This window comes from Saccopteryx bilineata, chromosome 2 (genome assembly GCF_036850765.1).
Source record: "Saccopteryx bilineata isolate mSacBil1 chromosome 2, mSacBil1_pri_phased_curated, whole genome shotgun sequence".
NCBI classification, from domain to species: Eukaryota; Metazoa; Chordata; class Mammalia; order Chiroptera; family Emballonuridae; genus Saccopteryx; species Saccopteryx bilineata.
The window spans coordinates 271,565,176-271,586,585 of NC_089491.1; the positions used below are offsets into that span (position 1 = coordinate 271,565,176).

Sequence of the window (21,410 nt, forward strand, 5' to 3'; positions counted from 1 at the left end):
CACAAGCTGGTGAGCCCACGCTCAGGCCAGTGACCTCAGAATTTTGAACTTGGGTCCTCCGCGTCCCAATCCAATGCTCTATCCACAGCGCCACCTCCTGGTCAGGGAGAATTATGCACTTTAAATGGAGAGAGAAATTGTATGTGACTTGACTCAATTAAAAAAAAAAGAGGCTAAATATTTAAATAACTGTAAGAAAATCAAAAAAGAGGAAGAAATGGGCCCTTTCTGCCCCAGTTTCCCACCTGCCGACCTGCCTCAAATGCTTGAGGATTCTTGGTCAAGTTCTAGCACAGGAAAGAAAGTGGTAAGTTCCAAGTAGCCAGTGCTTTTCGGGGGACCTTCACAGAATGGAGCAGAGGGCGTACGTCAGGTCCTGGGGTGTAGGACTGGGGGAAACTCAATGTCTGAGAAGCCGTAACCATCACCGTCAACCCGCACCCCTGCAGACACAGAGACGGAGCTCAGAGGCCACACCGGGGGAATCACAGACCCTGGCTTCCTCAACCTCTGCATCACATCTAGGGTCCCCAGAGGACTCATGACCAAGACGTGACCTTCTGTCCAAGGCCTAGCCCCCCCCCCCCGTGAACCACGGCACCAACCACGGCAAAATTCCCCCTAACTCCCTCCGTTCCCTTCTCCAGGAGAGAAGGAGGAAGAGGCCTGACATAGCAAGGTGCTTTCTCAAGAGACTTCCTCTTCGGCAAGGGGGTTTTGATTGCCACCAGCCTAGAGGTAAACAGAAAACAGCCAGGGCCCTAGGAGGGGCTCCTATGAGAACCCCTCCCCGGGAGAAGCAGGACCAAGGCCCAGCCTGAGGCAGAGGGCAGGAGGGACAGGGCCCTGAGAAGGACTTCGGTACAACCTGTCTTCAGACACACACAGAGCTCAGGAGCCAGGTGTGAGCACGCAGAGGGAAGGAAGCCGTCTTACCCGCGTTCTGTCCTCGATCTCGTAGATCCGCAGCTGCATGGGCACGTTAAAGCTGTGCAGGATGTTGCCGCCGAACACCAGAGAGTCTACAGGGGTGTAGACGGCATGGATCCAGCCTAGGGTGGGGAGGGAGAGACAAAGTCAGCCACTGGCCCCACCGATGCCAGCGTGCTGGAGATACAGGAGGGCGTAGGAGGCCCAGGACCGAGGTGAGGATGCTCGGGCTGCCTGATGCAGGAAGCCGAGGCTCCAGCTAGAGCCTAGAGGACGCAGGAGGGCCGCCAGATGGACCGCTTGCAGGCAGTGATGCTGGCTAGCTCAGGCTGAGTGCTGGGCAGCTGCAGATCAGCCCCCACCTGTTGAGGACCTTGATGACAAAGGTTTCCTTGTGTTGTTCTGGACCCGGCTGTAGCAGCCAACAGAGATGCAGGCCCTGTCCCCTCCCATACCGACCAGGGAGCTGGAAACCCCTCATCACTCAGGCTTTTCGGACGTCCTTGAGCCTTCTCCTGGATTATACCCGGGACCACCAGTTTCAGAAAAGGTCACAAAGGATTGCTTGGGTCCATAACTAAGTGACATCTTACCAGGGTTGCAGAACCCAGACACTTTTCTCTGCCCGATTCCTCCTTCTGCCATCAAAACCCACAAAGGCCCGTTTTCAGGCGCCTCCTCAGCCACACAACACCCGTACCCCATCAGTTCTGCCTGTCAGGCCATGAGCTGCTGACAAGTCTTCCTGCTGCCTGCTACTTCTTAGCAGCTTGGGGTACTTGGGGGCCCTTTCCTCTCCCTGAGCTCGGAGCCCAAAGCCTGGCACAGTAAACATGAAAATGATTCCTGAATGGTACCCTGGACCAAGCACTGGTCTAAGGGCTTAACTTATTTAATTCTCATAAAATCCTGGAAAGTCATTTCTAATTTGCAGATGAGGAGACTGAGACAGAGAAAAATAAAGTCACTTATCAGGATTGGAACCCAGGGAGTCAGCCTCCGCTTGGTCCATAAAGGCCAGGGACAGAAGCAGGCCACCTAATTCCTTCAGCAACTCTCAAACTGGACAGATCCCAAGTGCTGACCACACCTACACGTGGATCCCGGCGACCAGAAGGAACAGCACAGAGCGAAGGGACAGGTGATGTCACAATCCATCCTGTGTGGAAATACTGAAACCGAAGCTGAGAAGAGAAGTCACTTGCTGAATGAAGTCACAGCTGGTAAGTGACAGCTCCTCTGTTTTGAACCGCTATGCCGCAGTCACTGCATCAAAGGCATAGCGCAGGCATAGAGAGTCCCGGGAGGCAGGCAGGCCTGCAAACTGGAGGGAAAGAGACTCAGCGAGAAACAAGACACGGAGGCCAAAAGGACAGACAGAGGCAGACTCTCCCAGTGAAAGACACAGGATGAGCTGATGGGAGAGGAGACAGGCAGGGGCCAGCCGGGTTCCCCAGCTGGGTGCTGCAGTCCCCTCTCCTCCCGCCCGCCAGGCTGTTCTAGTCTCTTCCCTTCCAGGAGCTGACACAAGCCAGCCCGGAGTCACGGGCAGCCACGGGCAGCCACAGGCAGTCACGGCTGCTGGAGCAAAGCTGCCGCAGGGAAGAGAGAGCTCAAAAACCGCGAGGCTGCTGCTGGCATCTGGGTCAGCGGCCCTCTCCTGCGCAGGACACAGGTGGGACAAGGTTGGCGGCTATGGGGGGAGGGCAGGAGAAGACTGCCTGCCAAGAGCACAGAATAAAGGCTTTTATGTAACCTGGTTGCGCCTTTAGCTCCCTGCATCTCTGGCCCAGGGTGGGGGATGGCAGCGGGAGCCACTCTGCACGCGGGTGTGCCCTTGCCGAGTCACCTGGGCTCTGTACCCCCCCCATCCCCTTAACCCTCTGTGCAGATGCCTTTAAAGCCTCCAGCCTCTCTGCCTCAGCTGTGTACCACCTGATTTTCTCAACATTTTATGTTTCAACCTAGAGGCGCGATGCTATTACTACTGCGGTTGTGACCACCATCGGTGTTGTTTAAGCAGCATTTCCTAATGTCGGACCAAGGACCACCGGACTTCTGCAGACACACGTGGCGGGGTGAAGCCTGAGTAGGGACAAGGACTCCAGCGACCTGTTCCTACATACCGCACAGGCCCATCTACCATCCTACAGAAAGGCTAGGTTCAGGGGACCCGAGTTCGAGACTGTCCACAGAACCGACCCATCCTGTGACAGAGGGCACCTGACTGTCCCTTTCATGACTTCACCTGCCCACATGAAGTGAGAGACACAACCACCTCCCATGTGGCTAAGCTGAGGAATATGAACCCTCTCCATATAAACATCTGCCCCGATGTCCACGGGGCTTCGCACACGGGCGCCCACGTAAACCGCACCGACTGGCCCCCACCTCTCCCCTCTCTCCTGGCAGGTGGGAACAGATACACCCGACTTACATCTGTTACCCTGATGTGTGAGCAAAGAGGACAACAGAATAGAAGTGAGGTGCACCTAGGGAAGCAGGAAACATGGACTCCCAATTGTACTCCCAGTCAAGGGATTCTAGAAGCTTTTGCCCACTCTCCTTTCCTCCCCAAGCCAGGGGTTCCAAGGTGGGTCAGGCAGCCTCCCCTGGATTAGTCACTGCCAGCCCATCCCCCGCACCCCTCCCCACATCTGATTCATTACTACTTAAACAGTTCCCTCCAGAACCAACGAGGGGAAATCTATAAGCCCATCTGGATTCCACCCTCCCAAAGGCGTCTCATTGGCTGCACCCCAGGAAGCAGGAGAGAGCAGGTGTCCCGGGTTGATTACTGGGCTGGGGAGGCTGGCAGATATCTGCCTCCTGGTCCCAGGCCAGAGTCGCCGACGACGATATGTAGGCAATAACACAGGCTATTCAGGCCAAGCGACAAGGGACAGATGTGGTTGTGGAAGGAAAGCGGGTGACCCACAAAACCTACCGATGGGTAGTCTCTGAGACCTGAGGGAGCCAAGGACAGCAGGGGTACATGGAGTCCTGCCCACAAGGTGGATGCTCAGAATCCAAAGGCCTTATTGGTCTATCTTTGCAGCTGCTGCAGAGGTGAAACCCAAGGCCACAGAATGCAGTGGTGCCTCGCAGAGGCCCTGACCAGCGTCCTTCACCAGCATCAACCCGCTCCACATGCCAGGCCAGGCCCGGGTTTGCCACGATGACACAAAGACAGCCTCCCTTCTCTGAGACTTGGGAGCTGTCAACAGGAACCCACACTGGCAGGCCACGGGATGCATCAGGGCCCAGGGATATGTTTCATTTGAGCCCCACCCATGTTATCAAAGAATAGGGAAAATTCACAGGGCAATCTGAATTGCTTCCTTTCCAAGAGAAATAAGAAGGTGAACCCACCAGGCCCCATTCCTGCCTGGCCCCTAGCTGGTTAGAGATGAGCAACAATGGTCCAGCTTCCACAACCCCACCACCCTCGGCCTCACCTCCAGCCTGTTTCTTTGCCACCTGCCCTGTACCCATTTTACAAATGGATCATTTGAGGCCCAAGCCAACTTACACTAATAGCAACCAGTTAAAGTTTCTCACACATGCCTAAGTCTAAGAAACATCTGGAGCTACCAAGAATTTTGGGTAGTTCTTACTATAAAGCAGTAATGGGAAATCCTTTCAAGTCAGCCCAAGTCACGGACCCCGGAGTCCTTTCGAGGACTCCCTATACTGGGCTCCACCATCCTGGCTGGCTGTTGCCTGGCAAAATATGTGCTCAGGACAGAGGGAATCTGTCTCAAATCCTCCCCAGCACCTTCCAGACTGCCAAATGGACTTTTAAGAAAGTCTGTTAAACGAGCCAATAATTCTCCCCAAGTCATACAGCTGAGAAGGGGGACCACATCTCAAATCTGCTGACTCCCAGGCTAACGGGGAACCAGGTGGGCTCTAATACGACACATACCTGGGTTCTCACCCCACCCTGTCCCTTATTAACCATGCGACCTTGGGCTAGTTTGTTTACCTCTCTCGGCCTCAGGAGCTGGCTTTATTTAAAAAAAAAAGTGGGGGGAATGTTTTGTTTTGTTTTTTACTTATTTACAGAGAATATAAAAATAGAAGGTATCTGTTGTTCAGTGATACCCATTATTATTACTCCTAACTATAGTTCCCCTGGGCAGGTGCAGACTGAGGGGGTGGCCAAGCTCATAAATGAAGATGGTGTGAATTTTCATAAACTCAACACTATCAAACTTGACGTGCTGTCCTTTATTCTGAAATTATGTCCTTCTGAAATTTTTAGTGTCAGTCTAGTCTTCCTTTCATGGGATAATCAGCTAATGTACATGGATTCCAGGTTGGGTTTTTTTTGTTGTTTGTTTGTTTGTTTTTTCAGAGACAGAGAGAGAGTCAGAGAGAGGGATAGACAGGGACAGACAGACAGGAATGGAGAGATGAGAAGTATCAATCATTAGTTTTTTGTTGCGTGTTGTGACATCTTAGTTGTTCATTGATTGCTTTCTCTTTTTTTTTTTTTTTTGTGGAATACCAAAAGCTTTATTTAGTACAGCACATCCCGCCCGACGAGGTTCCCTGGCCCTGAGGAAAGATGGAGGCCAGGGAAGTTGCCTGCTTTCTCATATGTGCCTTGACTGTGGGCCTTCAGCAGACCGAGTAACCCCTTGCTCGAGCCAGCGATCTTGGGTCCAAGCTGGTGAGCTTTTGCTCAAACCAGATGGGCCCACGCTCAAGTTGGTGAACTCGGGGTCTCGAACCTGAGTCCTTCCACATCCCAGTCCAACGCTCTATCCACTGCGCCACCGCCTGGTCAGGCTCCAGGTTGGTTTTTTTTTTTTTTTTTTTTTTACAGAGGCAGAGATAGACAGGGACAGACAGACAGGAACGGAGAGAGATGAGAAGCATCAATCATCAGTTTCTCGTTGCGCGTTGCGACTTCTTAGTTGTTCATTGATTGCTTTCTCACATGTGCCTTGACCACGGGCCTTCAGCAGACCGAGTAACCCCCTGCTGGAGCCAGCGACCTTGGGTCTAAGCTGGTGAGCTCTTTGCTCAAGCCAGATGAGCCCGCGCTCAAGCTGGCGACCTCGGGGTCTCGAACCTGGGTCCTTCCGCATCCCAGTCCGACGCTCTATCCACTGCGCCACCACCTGGTCAGGCGACTCTAAATTTTTTAATTTTCATTGGTCCACATGTGCCCCCTGCCTCTGAGAAAGTGACAAATTCCAACTGTCCTTTTTTTTACTTCCCAAAAATCCAGAATAAAAAGTCCTGTGTCTCAAGGACCCTTAGGGCCAGAAAGTTTGCCTGCTTGGGGCAGTTCAAATCCACTTTCTGACTTCAACAGTCACACCCCTACTGTGGCTCAGATGCTGTTTCTCCAGACCTTTTCCAACTTGCTGAAGTCACATGATCTGGGGAAAGCGATGAGCCACTTCCCAGCTCTGCATAAAGTTGGTCCTCCCAGGGACACTGGGAAGCCTGCACTCAGGAGACAGGGTTGGGAAGGATCTTGAGGGTCTCAGAGTTCAGCCCCACCCTGTCTCCATTGTAGAGATGGGAGAGTTGAGGTGCAGAGAAGGGAACAGACCAGCCCAAGGTCACAGTCAGTCAGCAAGGCCAAGAGCATATCTGAGTTCCTTTGACTCCACCAGAGCCAGTCCTTCACCACCAACAGAAGGGCTTGAACACGCTTTAGAAGGATACTACCTCCTTCCCAATTCTCCATGCCATGTCTACTAGGGTTCACACTATAAATGCTGCCCACCAGCTCAATCCTTTCCTGTCCCAAGCAGGGCAAGCCACCCTCCCTGAGCCAAACAGTCTGAGGATGAACCTGGGACCATGGTAAAAAAAAAAAATCACCCCATGAAACCCTGCTACCTCCAAATTCCAAATTTTCTTAATAGGGAAGCCTCCACCTTCCGTCCAACTTTCTAGAAGAGCCCAGGTGTGCAGGCCCCATCCCGACAGCAGGAACTGCTACCACATCCATTCCCACTTCACCTGACACCATAATGGTGCTTGACGTCCAGACCCAAGGCCAGCTCCTAGCCCAATTCTCAGAAACGTGTGTTACCCAGCTTCTCCATCCAATGAACTTTAGAGGCCTCAAAAGATATTCCTATCGTAAGGTCCAACCATCTGCTCAGTGGCAAATGCCCTGCAGGCTCCTTATCCCAAACATATATAGCCTCTACTTGTATACCTCTAGTGATGGGGAGCTCACTACCTGATAGACCAAGTCATTCAAATACCACTTGGCTATACCTCTCTATCCAGGGGACTATCCTTCGATTGGCTGACTGCGGTACCATACACCTTCACTTCCCCAGGTAAAACAACCCAATTCCTCTTTCAGATTCATCTCATCTGACATGGTATCCAGACTCCTCTCTTTCCAAGTCAACTTAGCTTCCAAAGTATAATCAAGAGGAACACACTGCCTGACCAGGTGGTGGCGCAGTGGATAGAGCGTGTGCCGTTCTGGGATGCAGAGGACCCAGGTTCGAGACCCCGAGGTCGCCAGCTTGAGCACGGGCTCATCTGGTTTGAGTGAGGCTCACGAGCTTGAGCCCAAGGTCGCTGGCTTGAGCAAGGGGTCACTCACTCTGCTGTAGCCCCCCCGGTCAAGGCACATATGAGAAAGCAATCAATGAACAACTAAAATGCCGCAACATGCCTGACCTGTGGTGGCGCAGTGGATAAAGCGTCGACCTGGAAATGCTGAGGTCGCCGGTTCGAAACCCTGGGCTTGCCTGGTCAAGGCACATATGAGAGTTGATGCTTCCAGCTCCTCCCCCCTTCTCTCTCTCTGTCTCTCTCTCTTCTCTCTCCCTCGCTGTCTCTCTCTCCTCTCTAAAAATGAATAAATAAAATAAAATAAATTATAAAAAAAATGCAACAAAGAATTAATTCTTCTCATCCCTCTCCCTTCCTATCTGTCCTTCTCTCTGTCTGTCATTCATAAATAAATAAATAAATAAATAAATAAAACCAGTCTTTAAAAAGAGAGGAACACAACCTCCTACGTGTGGCCTGATGTCCTCACTCTACACTGTACGATTGTCACCTCCCTCATCTCAGAAAGATGCTTCTGTTAATGCAACCTAAGACTGCTCTCTCTTACTCCTAGATCATCTGCCACATTCACCAGTGACTCAGCCTATAACGGGCCAAAAGCCCTCAGTCCATCTCAAAATAGCTCTAAACAAATAGATCTTCACTCACTCAGTCCTCACAACCACGCTGGGAAGACTTAATTCCATTTTACAGATAAGGACATTGAACCACAGAGAGGTTAAGTCACTTCTGTGAAGTCGCAGCTTGTCAATAGCAGAGTCGAAATTTGAATTAAGGCCATATAGTCCAGGTTCCAGGGCTGGTGCTCTTATTATAATTACTACCCTCTGCTTTAACTGTGCAGTTAATTCTGGTTTTGGAGCCGGGTATCCAAGTGTGAGAGCTGCCCCTGATACCAATTACATTACATCTTGTTCTGCCGAAAGGAGGCTGCCACTCTGGGTCCTTCCCTCATGACCCAGGCTTTGGGGCACCCCTATACACCCCCACCGCCAGCCCCCGTGTCTGCCCCTCCCAGGGGCCTGCCTCAAAGAGTCCTCAGGAACCTTCTCCCCCAGGACCATCCTGTCACCCAGAAATCTCCATGCAGGAAATCCTGGGGAAGGCATTCAAACTTCCTCTGACGGAGCACCTGAGACATTCTCCCGGGAGAATTCTGACCCACAGGCGGAGAGCTACAGGTTAGACGTGAGAGGAAAACAGCGCTGTTTTTCCCTTCAGCCCGAAGCCTCTCCACTCAGGGACTGCCAATGGCCAGGAGGCCCAGAGAAACCCGTTCGCTTGGACTAAAACCCTGGCTGAAGCCACAGGGATACAGGGACACGCGAGCTCAGCACCAGCCTCGCTGGAACCTACCGGAAGGGATGAAAAACGTGTAGCCCTGTTTCAGCTCAATTCTTTGGCAGCGCTCCACGCGGTCTCCCAGGAAGATGTCACTCTGTTTGCCTGAGAGCACCCACTCCTCATACAGTGCCAAATTGTGCAGGGTTGGAGGAATCAGCCAGAAGATCTTGGGAGGAAAAAGAGGCAGTCAGCTGATGATCCAGGCCAAGTCTCTGATTTCCTCCAGACTCCGTCACAGCCAAGAAGACAGCCCCACCTGCCTGGGATGGGGGAGGGCGGGGAGGACCCACCCTGCAGATGGTCTCCTCCGGACCGGGACCGGCCGAAGGGTCTCTGGGGTGGCAGGGAGGGAGGGGGGTGCTGCCTTTCTGGAATGTCCTGTACACCCCTTAAGGGGATTTCTGTCCCAGGGTGGGAAGACTTCCCGGACTCAGTGGAACATTCTTTCTCCTGAGCCGCAGGCTTGTCGGGAAGGTGGGGGAAGGAGAGGAAGGGCAATTTCCGAAGCTGTATGATAAAAACGGCCCAATAAATAAACTCAGCTTATGCTCACTTTGGAGAAGGAGGAAAAACATCTGGAACCAAGCAGGACGACTTCCCGGCCAGAATTTCATTCAACAAGTTTGGTTAAAACAAGCGCACTCACGCAGACCCAGATGAGCAGGGCGGCACACATGTATTCTCAGGGGGCACTGACGTCCCATGGGGACGCTCCTAAGTCCCCCACGTGGACATTCTCAGAAGCAAATACAGCAGGAGCATCCTGAACACACGCCCCACACGTCCTTTCTCTGCGTGACGCCTGTCCCCGATGTGAAATGTTTTTGGAGGCAGGTGATGCTGGCCACTAGAGTTTTAAGTTAAAATGTCTCAGCACTGGAGCTGAACTACAGCCGAGGGAAATGCATGGGGGAGATTCTCAGGAGCCCGATCTGGAGTTCCAGTCTGGCCTAGAGTGCTTAGAGCACTGGACTGGCGAACAAGTCTGAACGGTGTGTGTGTGTGTGTGTGTGTGTGTGTGTGCGCGCGCGCGCGTGTGTGATGTGAGACAAAACAAGTGACCTTGATCTTTCCCTCCAGAAAAAGACAAGAGTGAGGAGGTGGCCCCAGGGGGACCAAGAGACACTACCAGTACTCACAGAGCAGGGGCTGGCCGGGGGTGGGGGGTGAGGGGTGGGGGAGGAAAGAGAAAGGTGAGCGAGCCCCACGATGCACAAACAGCCAGAGATGGACACATAGTTGAAGAGATGCAGCTCAACTCACCTTCCCACCCCGGAAAACATGGTACCAAACGGAAGTGCCTCCAAAGTCGATGTGGAAGTCCGTGAAACAACCTTTCACGCTCATCAGACAGTACCTGCAGCACAGGAGCAGGGGAGCAGAAAAAAAAGCAACTCAACACCTGAATCACAGGAGAGAAAACAGCTTCGGGGACGCCTGACCTGCTGCCCTTTTATAAATGCTGACACTGGGGAATTTTCTTCTCTCTCTCTTTTAACCCAAATCTAATTGGAGTTCCCCACAGGGGAAGCCCCTGTGATCAGGCGACCAATCTCAAGCACTGGCCACCTGTCCCCACAGGCTGGGTGAGGGAGGCACTTTTGTTTTCAGGTTCCCACGAGAGCTGGCAACCCACAGGCCACTAGGGTCCTTCCTCGCAGGTTTCCACCCTTGCTTCACCCACGCTCCTATCAAGGGAGTCTTCTGCCTTTCTGCTCCTTTGAAGCTTCTCTACGCACAGCTCTTCCAGGTTGCCAGCCCCCTTTAAAGCCACTGGGCCCCCTGGAATTCAGTTGTAAATCACCTGCATAGTTTGCCAACTGCTAGTCCCCATTCATATCCATATTCATTCAACAATCATTTGCTGAGAACCAACCAGCGCTCCAGCCCAGAGCGAGGCATGCACTTAAGAGAATGCAAAAGAACCTCGCCCTGAAGGATGGGACACTCCAGGAGCACTGCACCGGGCAAGTGAACTGGCAAGACCCACTGCAACTGACTACAAAGTAAGCAGGGCAGCTCAAAGTTCTGCGGGTACCAGCCACAAAAATACCCACACCATGTACGGATTCCACGTCTATGAAATGTCCAGAGTAGACAAGTCTACAGAAGTAGAGAGGATTCGTGGTGGCCAGGGCCTGGGGGTGACTACTAAAGGGTACAGAATTCCCTGTTGGGGGTGATAAAAAACGTTCCAAACTGATTGCAGTTGCACAACTCCGTGAATATAACTAAGAATCCCTGAATTGCACACTTTAAATGGATGAATAGTGTGTGACTTATACCTCAATAAAGCTGTTAAGAAAAGTAAAAGGGTTTAAGAGAAGACCCTGGGGGTGGGGGGGTGTAAAGGCAGAGGGGGAGGGAAGGAGGAGGAGTCTGGGCTTTGGATGCTTGGGGGTGGAGCAGAAGCAACTGGGAGGCTGCCCCCTTCTGAGTCCTTACTGGAACTCACCAGTCTCCTCCCTCCTCCCTGAACAAGCTGCCCTCCAGGGGGGCGGCAGTGCTTAAGGAGGTGGGAGAACAGAGCAGGCTTCCAAGTCTAGGACCCTGCCGACTGGATTGTTGGGGTCTCCTCCCTCCCACCCGCCCTTTTGCCCAAGGGCCACCAGAGACACAGATGGGGTAGCCTGCCCAGGGCTCACGCATCTTGGTAGCTCCTGCGGCTCACACACGCGCTTACCCCACTGACCTCTTTTCTCCGAAGCACTCCGCTTTTCCACGGTTTGGGAAAGAGGGGAGAAATAGGGTGGGAGGGCCGGGAGGAGCAGGCAGCTGGCAGAGCGGAGATAATAAAGGGCGGGGCTGACTGAGTTGGTGTGTGTGGGGGTGGAGGGCTCCAAGTGCCCCTCCCTCTGACTGCCTTTTGCACCTCACATTCAGGTGGACCGGGGGCTAGGCAGTATGCAGGCAGCGTGTTGCGTCCCTTCTCGGGATAGGCTGGAAGGAGCCTTAAGCATGTGTCTGCAGGAGCCTGACAAATCAAAAGGCCTTCCAGCACATCAGAGCCCCGCTGCCTAGCAACCCCATCAGAGGGGTGTAGTGGACAGCACAGGACGCAGCTCTGTCACGAAGACAGGTGGCGCGGGCTGCGCTGCAGTGAGGTGCTGGCGCTGGGGTTGTTCAAGTCCCAGCTCCGGACTCTAGCTCCACGCCCTCCCACTTCCGCCCAGCCCAAGTCCTGTCCCCATTCTCCCACTCACAAGGCTTGGGTGATCCTCTTCTCCCCAAGGAACTAGGGGCGGGGATAGAGGGTGGGGGGACGTCCCCTTCTCACATAGCGTCCCATGGGCCACACCACCGCTACTTCAAGCACCACTTCAAAATATTAGTCCTCATTTTCCTAAAACCACCTCTTCCTTTCGTTTTTTTCCTCTTTTTTAAAATCTTAACCTTGGTTTCCACCCCCTCCAAGCCTCAGCAGAACAGTCGGTCTAAGGAAAACAAAATTGTTTGTGGGGCGGAGCAAGAGACACACTTCCTTCAGTCTGCAGTCGGCTACCCGCCCAGGTGCCCAATGAGCAGTGGGAAAGACTGTAGCTGAGGTTCTTGGGCTCCAGGCCCCAAGCCCCAGCCTTCCCAGCACGTGTGGAAAACAGAACCCCTGAGAGTTGCTGCTGCCGTGTGCAGGCAAAGTTCTCCAAGTTGAGCCTGCGTCTGACCTGCCCTCCCAGTCGCCCTCCAGCATCCTCTGAGGCCCCTCGGAGCACAGATGAACCACTTCCACAACCGCCTGTCCTGGAGCGGCCCCTCCTCCCATGTCCCTCATTTCCTGGCTGCCAGGCCCGGGGCGCCCCTCCCGCCCCGTTGCACGCATCAGAGCGAGGGGCCAGGGAAGCTGTGTAGCTGTGACAGGGCGGCTTTGTCCCGGCGCCCGCAGCAGGCAGCCTCCACCCCCGCCTGCCCTCTCCCAAGCCCCGCGCTCATCCCAGGACTCCCCCCTCACTCCTGCTCTCGCCCGCTCTGGCGTGACGTCTTTGCACTGACCTCTACAGCTTCCTCTTCCAAAGCACACCGCAGTCACATGGGCACCCCGGCTCGGTGCCACGGCGGCTAAGCTCTCCCCGCGGCTGGCCGGCCCGGCTTCCGCCTCGGCCGCCCCCTGCCTGGAAAGCCGCGCCCCTTCACACTTCCCACCCCGCCCAGGGGCTTCGGTGCCCGAGGGCACCCTCCGATTTCGGGGCTGACAGTCAAGAGGCCCGGAGCGAAGCCTCTGAGGGGTTCCCACCTCGCCGGGCTGGCTGGGGAGGAGCTTGGCGGAGGGGGCGCTGCACCTGCCGCGCCAACTTTGGGGTGCTGCCTGGGGTCTGGGGAGGCGGGGCGGCCGCACTCCGCCCGCTCACTCCAACTTCGCGCAACTCCCCTGGCAAGCCAGGAGGTGTTCCCTCGGGCGAAGGTCTGGCGCGAGGACCTGGGAAGCTGGCACCGGTGACGGAGCTGGAGGCGCCGACGCGCGCACACTCTACACTTACACGCAGCGCCGGGAGACACAAAGAGCTTCTCCGCGACGCCACCGCGCAGCCCGCGGGCGGGAGGCCACCCCCACCCCTCCCGGCGCGCCCCGAAGGAGCCGGACGCTGGGGCAGCCCCTGGCTGGCCAGGCACAGCGCAGACACAACCGCCCGGCCCCGCCCGGCCCCGCCCGGCGCGCCCGCGGTTACCCTCGGCGGCGGCGGTGGCGGCGCGGCTCCCGGGCGTCCCCTTCGGCGGCGAAGGGTCGACGCGCGCCGGGCCCTGGTCACCAGAACCGAGCCCCCTCTAAGGAGCTTCCAGGCACCCAGCCCAGGACCCTGGAGCCCCCGCTCGCTTCCTTCCTTCCTCGGGAAGCCGGGCGCAGGCTGCGCTCATCTCCGCGCTGAAACTGAATACCCGCGCGGCGCGGCGGCCGCCGAGGAGGCGGAGGGAGGCCGCGGCGGCGACAGGGAAACGCGCGGGCCGGCGCCAGGGGACGCCGCCGCCGCCCACAGTCGCCCCCTCGCCCTTGCTGGGTGGGGACACGAGGGTAGCTCTACCCATCCCCGTTCTAGGGCAACCACCACACCGCTGTTTTCAGGGAGCGTGGACTCCATCCTGCTGCTGGAGGTGCCAACCCAGCTAAGCCACTTTCCTTAAACGTGCTCATGGGGGCACGACTAGACAAATGACCAGTGCTAGGGGTTGGAAGGGTGTCATATCTAGAGTATGGCAGTCCAGGGACCAGGGAAGCGGCCCTGGCTTTAAGATCGACAAGTAGTGTGACCTTGAACAACTTCCCCTCTCTGAGCAATTTCCTGGTCCTAAAGGCAGGGAGGTGACATGAAGTTCAACTCTGCATTCTAAGATGCTTTTTTGCCACCCTCCCCCCTACCTTAGTAGCTCCACAATCCTACATCACAGACTTATCGTGCCAATTCTTTGAGATAAATACGTGTTAACACATACCTGGCACTATGATACGTTGATTAATACAATTTTCACAACAGCCTATGAGATCTTTCACAGGATTGTCCCCATTATACAGACGAGAAAGCAGAGGCTCAGAGGTTAGTACTCAGCCCGGTCACTACCCTCGTGTCAATGCTTACCCCAACAGCCTGTCTTAGAGCTTCTCAGTCCTTCTCCCAAAGGTCTATTTGGCAAATCCTAAGGCTCTCAAGAAGCCGTCTCTGCCGTTTTAGCCAAACCTCTACCACTGACTTTCTGCTGAAGGAGCTTGTCCAGGACCAATCAGAAGTCCCATCCTTCAGGGCATGCTCACCAGGGCCACAGCCCTCCTCCCAACCTGTCTCCACACCCTTCCCCCAAACCCTTAGTTACAAGGGGGCAGGAGATCCACAGAGTGTAACCTCTACAGGGGCCATCATCAAGCTTCTCCATTCTTTGACCAAACCCCATCCACTGGGGCTACACATCAATATTAATTGTCAAGTGCTAAATAAATAGCCCACCAACGTTCATTATCAGGTCCAATTATCAAGTGCTAATAATATTAGCTATTTACATGCATGATTATCCTTTCACCCTTAATACATCTTTATAATCCCCATTTTAGGGAAGCCAACATTGAAGGCATTTCAAGGTGGTCAGTGCCTTGGACCAGGGTATCGCCTCCTGGTGTTGTTCACAGGATGGCCTACCAAGAGTTTAGAATGTGAACTCTCTGAAACTGGCTGAATTCTTCACCGTATGTATGTTTTGCCTAATTAATAGAAAAAGTAATCAATACAATAACTATCCTCCACCACCTTGGATTTGAGCAGTCATTGAGCAGGAGTCCTTCAGCCAGGGGTTTTTCACTTACAAAATAGAGGTGGAGTTACACGAACTATCCACATGGGAGAATTATTATCACTTTCTTAGTCACATATACACCTCAGCTCCTTGACGGCAGGAACCAGATCAGATTCGTCTGTTTAAGGGCAGCCCCCGGCAACAGACCTGGAATGAATTATTCTAATCAGCTGTGTGACACTGGACTAAATCTTTCCCCCTTCTGGAACTCGGCATCCACATTTGTTGAACTAGTCGGGGGCCTCTAACTAGTGGCTCTACTGGGTCAAATCATATCCTAGAGGTGCTTGGTTTGGCCAGCACTGTTTTTAAACAACTGTTTTTTGAAGGCCTCCCTGTCTAGTTAATCCACAAGCCACACCAGCCCCTTCAGTACTACACTCAGCTGCTATACCTGTTACCACATTAAAGCTCTATGAACTTCAGTATTTTTGTCCATAAAATGGACGTAGTCAAACCTGCTTCCAGAACTGTTGGGATATGTGTGCTAAGTGTCTAATACAGGGGTCCCCAAACTACGGGCCCACGGGCCGCATGCGGCCCCCTGAGGCCATTTATTCAGCCACCGCTGCATTTCCAGAAGGGCACCTCTTTCACTGGTGGTCAGTGCATCTGCATCCTGTGCTCCTAGAGTACTGTATGTGGCAGCGCCGCAAAGCGAGGCGTCACTCACGTACAGTACTACTTCCAGAGCACGGGATGCATGAGTCACGGCTCCAGAAGCCGTCATATCACCTGTTACGGCTAGCAGTGACAAATATGGAACTGGACATTGACCATCTCATTAGCCAAAAGCAGGCCCATAGTTCCCATTGAAATACTGGTCAGTTTGTTGATTTAAATTTACTTGTTCTTTATTTTAAATATTGTATTTGTTCTCGTTTTGTTTTTTTACTTTAAAATAAGATATGTGCAGTGTGCATAGGGATTTGTTCATAGTTTTTTTTTTTATAGTCCGGCCCTCCAATGGTCTGAGGGACAGTGAACTGGCCCCCTGTGTAAAAAAGTTTGGGGACCCCTGGTCTAATAGCACCTGGTTCCTCTTAAAGGTAGTGAGTCAGCATGACCAGGTGGTGGCGCAGTGGACAGAATATGGACCTGGGACGCTTAAGACCCAGGTTTAAAACCCCAAGGTCACCGGCTTGAGCGCAGATTCACCAGCTTGAGTGCCAGGGATCGCTGGCTTTAGTGTAGGATCATAGACATGACCCCATGGTCACTGGCTTGAGCACAAAGGTGGCTTGAGCCCAAGGTTGCTGGCTTGAGCAAGGGAGTCACTGGTTCGGCTGGAGCTCCCGGTCAAGGCACATATGAGAAGCAATCAATGAACAACTAAAAGTGCTGCAACTAAGAGTTGATGCTTCTCATCTCTGTCTGTCTGTCTGTCTGTGTCTCTCTCTTCAAAAAAAAAAAAAGGCTGTAGTCTGGGGCACAGCCCCTGGCTTCCTCCCAGTGTGACTCCCTAGGTCAGTCTCCCTGTCTGACCTATTACACAAGAATAATCATTTACAATGCCTAGAAACATGAGTGAGGATGATAAAAGGTGGGTGTGGATTGCAGAGATAAAAGCCCTACGCAAATGTAAGCGGGTTGTGATTGATTTGTTTTTGGGGTTTTTATTTATTCATTTTACAGAGGCAGGTGGGGAGAGAGAGAGAAGTAGAAAGGTGCACAGAGCATCAACTCCCACATGTGCCTTGACAGGGCAAGTCTGGGGTTTCGAACCAGAGACCTCAGCATTCCAGGTCAACACTCTACCCACTGTACCACATCAGGTCAGGCAGGGGTTAGAGATGGAAAAGCAGAGGATGTAGGAAATCCAATGGTCACTGGAGCCCTGGGGGAACTACCCGAGGCCTCATGAACAAGCATCTTGTCCCATCCACATTTCACATCCACTGTAGGCTCCATCTTCCCCAAGGCATGGGGGGAGGGGGGACAGAGGCTAAAGGAGCCCGGAAAACTAAGAGAAGATGAAAGACTTCCCGAGGCCACCAGAGTGGCAGAGGTAGCCACTCTGCCTGAAACGGGCTCACACCATACCTATTTTTACACTGTTTAATCTTTGCATCCACAAATTTCCCCAGTTCTTCCAGCCAATTCCAGGAAGTACACAGGCAGAAAAAAGCAGTCAACTCTCAATTATCTGGGAGACAAACGTGCTTCCTGTGAGATCCTCTTTTTGGTGGACTATAGAGCTCTCAGTCCACAGCCTATCCCCATCACACCAGGAAACCCTTTTTTGTCAGCCCTGTGTGCTCTCAGGAGCAGGCGAGGAAGGAAGAGACTTGCATATTTCCTTCTGGAATGCATTTTAATACCCAAAAGTCTCAAGTGAAAAAGATACGAACACCCAGGACTGCAATTTTCAACTAGTGTGCCACAAGAATTTTTAGAATATGAAATACCTGACTATTGAGTCAGGGGCACTGACCTCTTTTCCCTTAAATTGTCAAATTAAAAAAATAAAATAAAATAAAAAGAGCCTGACCAGGTGGTGGCACAGTGGATAGAGCATCAGACTAGGATGCCGAGGACTCAGGTTCGAGACCCCTAAGTTGCCAGCTTGAGCGCAGGCTCATCTGGTTTGAGCAAAAGCTCACCAGCTTGGACCCAAGGTCGCTGGCTCGAGCAAGGGGTTACTCGGTCTGCTGAAAGCCCACGGTCAAGGCACATATGAGAGAGCAATCAATGAACAACTAAGGTGTCGCAATGTGCAATAAAAAACTAATGATTGATGCTTCTCATCTCTCCATTCCTGTCTGTCTGTCCCTATCCTTCTCTCTGACTCTCTCTGTAAAAAAAAAAAAAAAAAGACAACAGCCAACACAACCATAGCCATCTGACATGGATGAATCAAAATTATACCTATTTTTTTTTTGGTCAGGTCGCAAAAAAATGTATTGTTTGGTGTGCCGCAAAATTTTAGTAATTAGTTTATGTGTGCCATGAGATGGAAAAGGTTGAAAATCGTTGACCTAGGAGATTGTGGAGCCTTTAAAACACGTCCACAAATTCTTTTATACCCTTCCCTTCCAGAGGCAGAGCCAAATTCCCCTCCCCTTGAGTGTGGGCCAGATGCAATGACTCACTTTTTATTAATAGAATATGGCAGAAATAGCCTGACCAGGCGGTGGCACAGTGGATAAAGCGTCAGACTGGGATGCGGAGGACCCAGGTTCAAAACCCTGAGTTCGCTGGCTTGAGCAAGGGGTCACTCACTCTGCTGTAGCATCAAGGTATATATGAAAAAGCAATCAATGAACAACGAAGGTGCTGCAACGAAGAATTGATGCTTCTCATCTCTCTCCCTTCCTGTCTGTCTGCCCCTATCTGTCCCTCTCTCTCTGTCTCTGTCAAAAAAAAAGAATATGGCAGAGGTAAATAATAGGCAACATCCAAAACTGGGCTTCACAAGGAACTCTGACTTCCTTATTGCTCTCTTGAACCACTTGCTCTAGGAGACTAGCTGCCATACTCAAGCATCCCTCCGTAGAAGCCCACATGGTAAGGAACTGAGGCCTCCTAGCAACAGCCATGTGAGTGCACCCTCTTGGAAGCAAGTCCTCCAGCCCCAGTCAAGCCTTCAGATGATGGCAGCCCAGGCCCATCCTGACATGAGCTCATGAGATCTGAGCCAGAACCACATCACTAAGCCACTCCTGGATTCCTGACCTACAAAGACTGTGAGGTACTGTTTGTTGTTTGAAGTGCTAAGATTTTTTTTTTTTCAGAGAGAAAGAAAGAAAGAGACAGACAGGGATAGACAGACAGGAAGGGAGAGATGAGAAGCATTAACTCATAGTTGTTAGCACCTTAGTTGTTCATTGATTGCTTTCTCGTATGTGCCATGACTGGGGTGGGGGGCTCCAGCAGAGCCAGGGACCCCTCGCTCAAGTCAGTGACCTTGGACTCAAGTCAGTGACCTTTGGGCTCAAGCCAGTGACCCTGGGGTTATGTCTATGATCCCATGCTCAAGCCAGCGACCCCACGCTGAAGCTAGATGAGCCTGTACTCAAACTGGCCACCTTGGGGTTTCAAACCTGGGTCCTCAGAGTCCAAGGCCAATGCTCTATCCACTGCACCACTGCCTGGTCAGGCAGATTTTTGTTTAAGTTGTGAATTTTGAGGGTAATCTGTTATGCAGCAATAAACAGCAAATACAAGGATACTCCCAAATAGTCATCACTATTTATATGATCATAAGGTATTTTCCTAGCAATTCTATATAGCAAACAGTACTTTTTAAAATTCTACACTGCAGGATAAAGGTAGAGGGGCGGGCAATGGCAGACATGCAAGGTACAACAGATATTCATCCAGCCCAGCCAGTCCTCCTCCTTCCCCTTTACATTTCTTCATAGCACTTGTCACCTAAATCATATTCTTCACTTGTATGCTTGCTTGTCTCTTCCCCTCACCAGACAATAAGCTCCATAGGAATAGAGTCCACCCACTACTTAGAACAGTGCCTGGTACATACTAGACACTCAATAAATGCAACCATGGATAACAAATATACTGACGTACTCTATACAAATTTTTTGTCTCCTACACAGTTGTAACTACCCCCTCGACAACTGTCACCACCCTCTGCCTTAAGTACTTCAACCAAAACCCATTAAAATTCCTAACCCAGCCTGACCTGTGGTGGCGCAGTGGATAAAGCGTCAACCTGGAAACGCTGAGGTTGCTGGTTCAAAACCCTGGGCTTGCCTGGTCAAGGCACATATGGGAGTTGATGCTTCCTGCTCCTCCCCCCTTCTCTCTCTCTCTCTCTCCCCTCTCTATAATGAATAAATAAAATCTAAAAAAAAAAAAAAGAAAAGAAAAAAATTCCTAACCCTCCAGACTGAATCCGGAGCTAGGGAGACGGCAGTAACGGTTTGTAATACTTCCGTCCCCCTTCCCGCAAACCTTCCGTTCAGGTGGCCTGTCAACTGTCTCCACTCTCCTGGCACCTCTGGCACGAAAGCTCTGTGGTTTCCAGAAACAGTGTCATTTTAATCAAATTCCACATAACCATGCTTACAGTCCCAGAGGACTTCATCGTCGTGGGATTTTTACCTCGTTTATGAACTGAAACCAGCATTCTTTTCAGCCGAACGAATGGACTAGGTCCAAGGTGACAATTTCCCCCCTAACGAGGTTCAAATCCTCTAACAAGTTTCCACAGCCACGGATGAAGTTGGTAGATCTGTGTGGCACACAATCCAACCAATGTGGTCCTAGAAAACCTAGACAGGTAGTCCTAGAAAACTGTGTGAGCCCGTATTTGGTAATTAGATGGGATTCTCAAGGTAGTAACAGAGTTTCCTATAGAGGAATCTTTCAAGAAAGTTAAATGCTTTCCTAAATATCTCAGGGAGGCAAGGGAGGCATAAATCCCCTGAAATATGTGTCACCCACTATTTTACCTTCCTATACATCCAATTGTCCTCTGCTCTCCTCCCCCCGTCCCAGCATTCACCCCCATCTAGACGATGCAGTGCTTGGTTCCTTATATTCTTCTATTCCAACCCCCCTCCTTCAACTGCAGCCAGCGAACTTACAGAATGCAACTCTGAACACATCCCTCTCAACTTAAAATCCTGTTCGCCCTGGTGCCGTCCCCATCACCACCCTCCTCCTGCATCCACGGCCCCTCCCCTGATCTCCACCCAGCCCCACCGGCCACCCTTCCACAGTCCTTCTCCTGGCCCTGCCCTGCCGCCTGGGCTCTCTGCATAGCCAGGGAAGCTCTTCCCAAACCTCTTCACCTCAGTAACCCCTCACCCTTCAGATGCCAGCTCGGAGATGCTGGCCCTGCCCTCCGTGACTGGGTGGTCCCCTGGTTTGTGCTCCCAAAGGGCAGTGGGTCTCTGCCTTGCAGCCTCATCCCAGCTGCAAGTTTCCATCTGTTTCTCTGGTTACTGGATTAATGTCTGTCTAGATAGACTGTAAGCTCCATGAGGGCAGGGAACTCATCTAGTTTTCTTCCTGCTGTATTCCCAGGGCCTAGCACCGATTAGACATTCAGTCCCCATGCCAAATGAATGAATGAATGAATGAATCAACCAATCAATCAATCAGTGTAAACCGGGATCTGCCTCTAACTAATCTCTGAGTCCCCTACTCTTTCCTTGAGCTTGACTCTCATGATTGCTTCCAGGCCCCTGGCATCCCTGCCCACTTCACTCCCATCTCCTCTGTCCTTTTAAAGCCCAGGTTCAGTGTCCCCTCTGAGGGGGTTTCTCTGTGCCAGCAGCCAAAAAGGCTTCCTCCTGGGAATGCTTCCCTCTGCAGAGATGAGAGCTGCACCT

General features: G+C 52.3%; 1 protein-coding gene across 11 annotated transcripts in view; it reads right to left on the reverse strand.

Annotated features, from left to right (window-relative positions):
• Window positions 1-21,410, reverse strand: part of KDM2B (lysine demethylase 2B) — a 114,854-nt gene that overhangs the window by 70,605 nt on the left and 22,839 nt on the right. For 9 of the 11 annotated variants that reach the window (XM_066260629.1, XM_066260628.1, XM_066260624.1 and 6 more), the window contains exons 7-9: window positions 10,102-10,195; window positions 8,851-9,004; window positions 937-1,052 (exon numbers count right to left, since the gene is read on the reverse strand). In XM_066260629.1, coding sequence (XP_066116726.1) covers window positions 937-1,052; window positions 8,851-9,004; window positions 10,102-10,195 — 364 coding nt within the window. Of the gene's footprint in view, window positions 1-936; window positions 1,053-8,850; window positions 9,005-10,101; window positions 10,196-12,825; window positions 12,979-13,499; window positions 13,713-21,410 lie in introns of those variants that run through there. The other 2 variants (XM_066260634.1, XM_066260633.1) reach the window with 2 other exon arrangements.